This window comes from Nycticebus coucang, chromosome 19, assembly GCF_027406575.1.
Source record: "Nycticebus coucang isolate mNycCou1 chromosome 19, mNycCou1.pri, whole genome shotgun sequence".
In the NCBI taxonomy this organism is placed as follows: Eukaryota; Metazoa; Chordata; class Mammalia; order Primates; family Lorisidae; genus Nycticebus; species Nycticebus coucang.
In genome coordinates, this window is record NC_069798.1 from 1122380 (window position 1) to 1130396 (window position 8017).

The window sequence follows — 8017 nt, forward strand, 5'->3', positions numbered from 1 at the left end:
TATTACACTGAATTTAAATAAATTATGGTGTGTGTGTTAAAAACAACAGGTCAAATTGACGTGAAAGCTGACTTTAAAATGCAGGGTATTTTCCTAATATTATCCCAGTTTCACTCATTCTGTTGCATTACCCCATAATCTTAATTTTTTTGTCTGTCTTTATTGGTTGGCGTGTTTGAGATCAGGTTTGGCTCATTGTGCATGAGACTCGCGGAGCCCATGTGTGACTTGATTGTGTAAAATACTGTGTGTGCATAAAAGAATAGATAGAACACAGTGGAGTTTGCAATTTAGGGGACCTAAAAATTTTAAGTCTCCTTTATAAAAAATTTAAAGGAAATGTTAGAATTCAAATAGATAAATGTCTGTGTATTTTCCTAATGTGTTTATTTTCTCCCCCACCCTGTGTTTTTTTCCATACAGAGTGCCAAAGCAGAAAATGAGCACGAAAATGTGTGCATTTCCGGAGATTCTCTCATTAAAGTAGATAATTTCATTAAGCCCCGAAGACAAGCTGTGTCAGAGGCTTCTGCTTTTATACCTGAGTATGTCATTTGTGAATTTTTTTCTAGTAGTTTGTTGAGGTTCAGTCAAATGCTCCATGACTTACTTATGAGCTCACATAGGTTACCACCAGTCTAGTCACAGTACAGAGTATTTTTCTTACCCCAGAAAATTGTTACATTTTCTTTTGCAGTTGAGATTTGTTCTGTTCTCAGATTTGTTCTGTTCTCAGATTTCTTTCATCACAGGTTAATTTTGCTCAAACTTCATATAGGTATACACTGTGTGTGTCTGGGTTCTTCTCAGCATGTTTTTTGCCATCTATTCATGATATCAAGTGTACCTATATTTAGTTAAATATCACAATTATTTTCATGTTCCCATTTGGATTTCTTATAATTTAGAGCTATGGACATTGTTGGATGTGCATATCTATAGACATACTTATATCTCATAGGTAAAAATATCTAGTTTTAGGCAAAATTGCTGGGTCATATAAGTGTGTGTTTAACTTTAAAATAAACTGTCATATAGTTTTCCCTAAGCAGTTATACCATTTTACATTTCTATAAGCAGCATATGAAAGTAGCTTTTTTGTTTTGTTTTCCTAAGACAGAGTTGCTCTGTCACTCTGGGTTGGGTGCCGTGGCATCATAGCTTACAGCAAACTCAAACTCCTGGGCTTTAGCAATCCTCCTGCCTCAGCCTCACGAATAGCCGGGCACCCACCACTATGCCTGGCTAATTTTTCTATTTTTAGTAGGGACAGGTCTCACTCTTGCTCAGGCTGGTCTCTAGCTCCTGAACTCAAGGAATTCAGAAGCTTTGGCCTCTTGAAAGTAGATTCTTAAAAACGATAAAATGGCCAAGTTTGGGGACTCACGCTTGTAATCCTAGCATTCTGGGAGGCTGAGATGGGAAGGCTGCTTGACTGCAGAGCAGGTGGGGAGGCCAGGGGCAGGGTGCAGACCACAGACCACACGTGGCCTGCTCTGGGCCAGGGAGGCTGGGGCTTTTCTGACAGCTACCAGAGGCAGTGGTCAGAGTTGAGTCTTTCTAGAAGAATCCACTGGCTATAGTGTGTACTAACTAGGAGGCAAGGGCAGATACCGCGAAACAAGCCAGAGGCTGCTTTCAAAGTAACCTGTCAGGGACCGTGAAGAGGGGGGACAGATGGAGGGAGTACCCGGGGTGGTGGGCAGTGCCTGGACGCTGACCGGAAACACTGAACCGCCTTGGGGAGCGAGGACCTGGGTTCAGGTCTGTCCTTGTGGAGACAGGGAGGTCTCGGGGCTGTCCGGGAGGGGACGCCGCCCCCAGCACAGAGGGCCTCGGGGCTCAGACCGGGTCCATGGGGCCTGGGGACCTCACCCTGCACCCTCCACAGGTGTCCTGCCAGTGTCGCCTTATTGTCAAATCAGAAGTTCCCATCACGTTTCATTTTTTAATGGGTTGTGAGCAGCAGCACCAGTTAATGCAGTACTACATCATTTAATATAAAAAAGTTTAAATTACTGTGGATTTTAAATAGTACTTTTAAAACCTATCCCCAAAGCAGGCAACCCCTCACGGCCTCCCGCGGGGTCCATGCGCCCCAGGACGTGTACAGGTTCCTGCCCACCGCAGTGGGGGCGGCGCGGACGCTGAAGGTGAACCTGCGCAACAACTCCTTCCTCACACGCAAGGTGAGCGGGCCCGCCCGCGTGGGGTCAGACACTACTTCTGTAAGTTATATCTAACTTGTAATAATGAGTTAATTTTCACAGAATGCCTTAATGCCGTATTTGAAAAGAAACTCACTGGAAGTTCATGATCCTTTATTTGAAAGTCAAAATTTTTGTTTTTATATTTTAATTTTTAACTTTGCTTTTCTCTTTTTTCTGTGCTATCACATAGACATATTTCTGGATAACATTTGCTTCAGTCAAAATTAAATTCATGTTAAAATTCCCTTTAATGTATTTTTATTACATCAGCATTTGTCGTCTTACCTAATCTTGTGATGATATATAAATTTACAAAATATATCTTTAAAGAAATGCATAGTTACTTTATATAAGCTAAAATATCTAATTTGTGTAACCTTATGAAGTGTTTTCTATTAAATTCCAGCTGAAGTTTTTAAGTCCCCGGGAGCCGTTCTATGTCAGACATTACAAGTACTCCCTGAGGTGAGTTTATCATGGACCACATGCTGGTTGTGGGCCAGGACTTGTCTCTTCGGGAGTTAGGGCTGGTGGGGTCTCCTGCTGCAGCCCCCCACCAGGTTCATGGCTGGCACCCAAGGAAGTCCAGCACAGGCCTCTTCTCAAGCAGCAAAGGAGAAGAAGGGGCTGCGGGCAGATGCCTGGTGCCCATCCACAGTGCCATTCGCACCTGGCATATGACTGCTTTCCAGATTTGGCCAGCCACATAAGCACCTTCGAGCCTTAATTATCTTGCGATGAACTTTTACAGTAATTCCTGTTTCTAATGTTATTTTCACTGCTCAGCTGAGAATCAAAGACTTAAACTTTTAGTGACTGGGACAGAAAGTTTCCCACATTATTAGGGAAAACTAGTGTTGTCATTTTTCAAATGCCCAATGTTTTGTTTCTTTTTTTTGAGACAGTCTCACTATGTTGCCATCAGTAGAGTGCTGTGGCGTCATAGCTCACAGCAACCTCAAACTCTTGGGCTTAGGCAATTCTCTTGACTCAGCCTCCCAAGTAGCTGGGACTACAGGCGCCTACCACAACACCAGGCCGTTGTTTGGCAGGCCTGGGCTGGATTCGCACCCACTCTGGTGTATGTGGCTGGCGCCCTAGATGCTGAGCTACAGGCACTGAGCCAAATGCCCAATATTCAGTAATCAGAGCCTCATTTTTCTTGCTGTTCTTGCTAATTTTCCATTTCTATATAATGTCTGTTTAGTTTGCAGTCTCAAATTGTATTGTCACTGTTATTTAGAATTTAACAGTAGGATTCTCTTGTACTCAATGCTGAAGAACAGTTTTTGTTTGTTTGTTAAGAACAGTTTTTAACTTCATCTTTGAGTTTTAATTAAACCACTTAATTTTTCTTTCTTTCTTTTTTTTTTTTTGAGACAGAGTCTCACTTTGTCACCTTGGGGAAGAGTACCTTGGCATCCCAGCTCATAACAACCTCAGACTGTTTCAAGTGATCCTCTTGCCTCAGCCTCCTGAGTAGCTGGGACCATGGGCGCCTGCCACAACACCTGGCTAGTTTTTCTATTTTTAGTAGAGACAGGGTCTTGCTCTTGCTCAGGTTGGTCTTGAACTCCTGAGCTCAGGGGATCCACCTGCCTCAGCTTCCCAGAGTGCTGGGATTACAGGCATACCGGTGAGCCACTGTGCCTGGCTGAATCTGGACACTTGTCATTGCTCCCGGCTAATTATGCTAGTTTCCACTCTTAGTCTGGATTCTCCTAAACCACTTAATTATTGTAAGACCTCTAATTTTGGCATTAGGGGACTATCTTAGAAACATGATACATTCTGTGAAAATTTGGAGCACCCTGCAAACATTTTGGGACTGTCTTTTCTGAAGTCATTAAGACTGGCAGTGCTGGCTTGGCGCCTGTGGCTCAAGTGGCTAAGGCACCAGCCACATACACCCTAGGTGGCGGGTTCAAATCCAGCCCGGGTCTGCCAAACAACAATGACAGCTGCAACCAAAAAATAGCCGGGCATTATGGCGGGCGCCTGTAGTCCCAGCTACTTGGGAGGCGGAGGCAGGAGAATCGCTTGAGCCCAGGAGATGGAGGTTGCTGTGAGCTGTGATGCCACAGGCCTCCATCCAGGGCAACAGCTTAAGGCTCTGTCTCAAAAAAAAAAAAAAAATAGACTAGCAGTGCTATTGTGATTGAAGCTAGGAAGGTGACTTGGCTGAGGACTGTTCTTTCTACTTCTTGCCCTTTCTTTTCACTCTTCTCTCTTCCACCTCTTCCTCGTACTATGTGGTAGAAAACATGTTTGTACATTTTCTTTGCCTCTCAGGAGACTAACCTAAAGGCACAAACGGTAGAGTTTCAACTCAACTGTGCCCTCATGTCGGGCAAGCCCCTGTTTCCTCAGCTGGCAGCCCCACCTGTAAGAGGGAAAAACAGTTCTGACAAAGTCACAGCCAAGGTACAGCATCATCAGTGAGCTGTGGTGACTTCCCACCAATGTGTGGGAACCAAGTTATTGGATACTTTTTTCAGTTTCTTTATAATGGTGGTACCTTGGATGTACTAGTAAAGGAAGAAAGAACAATTATGGTTGCTGAAAATTAGAGATCCCACTAAGCTCCCTCCATGCAGGTGGGGCTGCGTGGACAGCCAGTGGCCTCTCTGCTCTCTGGAACCATTTCTGTTCCACCTGACTTTACTGTCAAGTTAGTTGGTAGCTGGTGAGAAGGTTTGAGCTAGGCCTCCCTGTGAGGCTCCGCAGATTTCCCTTTTACTTTTTCATGTGTGTATAAAGAGAGAAAGACCGATTAAAACAGTCTTTTTTTTTTTTTTTTTAAGAGACAGGGTCTTGCCCTGTGGCCCAGGCTACAGTACAATGGTGTGATCATAGCTCACTGCAACCTCCAACTCCTGGACTGAAAAGGTCCTCCCACCTCAGCTTCCCAAGTAGGTGGGGGACTACAGGCATATGCCATGATGCCTGGCTAATTTTTTAATTTTTTGTAGAGATGGGGGTCTGGCTATATTGCCTAGGCTGATCTTAAATTCCTAGCCTCAAGTAGTTCTCCTTCAGCCTTCCAAAGTGCTGTGATTACAGGGGCATCAGCCAGCATGCCCAGCCTCCAGCAGCTCTTAACCACAGTGCAGAGTCCTGTTTCCAGTGCGTTCTTCTCGATGGTAGTGGACTATGACAGTATATTCGTGATTCTTCCCAAGTTGCATTCCAGTTTATCCAGTGTATCTGAAAGTCTGAAGCAGATGATATATTTGGTCACAATACATTTTTAAGAATACCTTCTCAATTGAATATAGAATAATTCTGTATTACGTAATGAAATTTGTTAATAGGCTCTTCCAGAGATTTATTTTGGGATATTTTATTATTTTCAGTAATTCATAAAGTATAAAGCCGTTTTTTTTTTTTTTTTTTGTAGAGACAGAGTCTCACTGTACCGCCCTCGGGTAGAGTGCCGTGGCGTCACACGGCTCACAGCAACCTCCAACTCCTGGGCTTAAGCGATTCTCTTGCCTCAGCCTCCCGAGTAGCTGGGACTACAGGCGCCCGCCACAACGCCCGGCTATTTTTTGGTTGCAGTTTTGGCCGGGGCTGGGTTTGAACCTGCCACCCTCGGCATATGGGGCCGGCGCCCCACTCACTGAGCCACAGGCGGCGCCCTAGTATAAAGCCTTTTTAAACTGGCAAATTGTGCTGTATTCTTCTGAGTATTGATTGACATGTCAATGTGAAAGAAAGTTGTAGTTAATGCCGTGGGCCATATTTTTTTCTTTTAAAAAAACACATTAGCTTTGACATGGTAAAAATAAGTAAGTATAGTGTATTGAGGGAAAGTTAATACAAAAACTTTAAATAAAAATAGGGAGAGACATATATATTTTTACTATATACATACAATGGATATATAAAAATATGCATATCTGTGTTATCAGTTATATCCAGAAAAAGGGGCTTCTAAAAACCTGTTTTCCAAATTTCAGCCCTCAGGACATAGGTCTATGGCCAAAACGAACCTGCCTCTATATACTGTAGTCTGAAAACAAGGTTTCTAGAGGATTTTTGATGGAAGATTCATGTGAATTCTAGAGCACAAACTGCATAGCCCTGTTAATGACAGGAGCGAGACACGTGGTTTTAATTTTCTTTCCAGTACAAACACAGCCAGAATGAAGCAGAGCAGGGAGGTTTAAGGTATCCGCTAACCATTTCTTAGGTAGGTAACTATCTCTCACTTCCCTTTTTCTATACTATCTGGGCACCCAGGAATATATATATGCAGTACTCTTTCAATTTGGTTTTAGATTTTTCTCTTTTGTGTCGGTTTCTTTTTTGAGACAGTCTCACTATGTTGCCCTTGGTAGAGTGCTATGGCATCACAGCCCACAGCAACCTCAAACTCTTGGGCTTAAGCGATTCTCTTGCCTCAGCTTCCCAAGTACCTGGGACCACAGGCGCCCGCCACAACTTCCGGCTATATTTTTTTTTTTGTGTGTGTGTGTGTGCTTTTTGGCCGGGGCTGGGTTTGAACCTGCCACCCCCGGCATATGGGACCGGTGCCCTACTCCTTGAGCCACAGGCACCACCCACCGGCTATATTTTTTTGTTGTTGTAGTGGTCATTTTTGTTTAGCAGGCTCGGGCCGGGTTCGAACCCACCAGCTCCGGTGTATGTGGCCAGTGCCCTAACCACTGAGCTACAGGTGCTTCAGGTGTGTCAGTTTCTTATTAAATAATAGCATCAAAGAAATTAGAAATACATTTAAGCTAACCATTCCTGACTGGGCCCCTGGACCTTGTCCACGTCTGGTGTTGTGCTGATGGTGACAGGGCTTGTCCCTGCGGCCCTGCCGCTGCTAGTGTCTCCCTCTCTCTCCACAGAGCCCAGCACTACATCAACATGCCGGTGCAGTTCAGACCCACAGCAGCAGGCACGTTCGAAGCTTTGCTTGTTATTCAGACAGACGAAGGCAAGAGTGTTGGCATTCGACTAATTGGTGAAGCTGTCGGAAAAAATTAAGTAGAATATATTTTGCATAAAACAAATCACATGTATTATATTTTGGTAACTTCATTTTTCTACACTACAATTATGCTTTTTGTATATATTTTGTATGATAAATTGGACATGTATAAACTGTAGGGTTTTTGTTTTTAGAAGCTAATACTGCAGACCTGATTAATACATCATGTATCTAGCCTACAGTATTGTATTCAGTTTTTACAGAAGAGAATTCTATTTTTACATTGATTATGATGTTCTGAATAAATGTTATTTTAATGCAGTATAAGCAGAAATTTTCCATTGAACTTGTCATTTTCTGTGGTGTCATACAGAAATTAGAATGTCATTTTATTCTAATTATTTTCAAGCTTCTGGGTCTATTCTGTGATTTTCATTCCAGTTTCCTTTTCCTTAAATTCCTTCCCTGTTCTTTCTGTATTTAGTTAGTTGCCCAGAGTAGAAAGGACAAGGTACTGTCCTGTTTTTCTTGAGAGTGAAGGGAATTTCTCACAGTCTATGAAAATACAGTGGAGAGGTTGATAGTCCTAAATGTCATTTATTGTAACTAAAACTAGACAAGACAACTCCGGAATCCCAGGTAGAAGGGGCAGGTACTAGGGGAACATGGTGAGGGAAGGGCAGCAGGCCGTTGAGGGTCCTAGCCTGCTCGGGTGGGGGCGGGCACTGCCCTGGAGGAACACACCCAGGACTGTGCTTCCACCATACTCCTCCGTCTCCTGGTCAGGTTTCTGAGCCCCAGCTAACAGCCTTCTCCTTTGGAGCAAAAAAATCCCAGCAAAAAAACCTTGGGGCAATCACACCTG

General features: G+C 43.6%; 1 protein-coding gene across 2 annotated transcripts in view; it reads left to right on the top strand.

The window, feature by feature from the left end:
- Positions 1-7475, top strand: part of CEP192 (centrosomal protein 192) — a 151132-nt gene extending 143657 nt beyond the window's left edge. The window contains exons 43-46 of one of the 2 annotated variants that reach the window (XM_053571227.1): positions 424-545; positions 2060-2189; positions 2617-2675; positions 7070-7475. In XM_053571227.1, the coding sequence (XP_053427202.1) occupies positions 424-545; positions 2060-2189; positions 2617-2675; positions 7070-7208 (450 nt within the window). In that variant the 3' untranslated portion in view covers positions 7209-7475. The remainder of the gene's footprint in view (positions 1-423; positions 546-2059; positions 2190-2616; positions 2676-7069) is intronic. The other variant, XM_053571228.1, reaches the window with a different exon arrangement.
- The last annotated feature ends 542 nt before the right edge of the window (positions 7476-8017 follow it).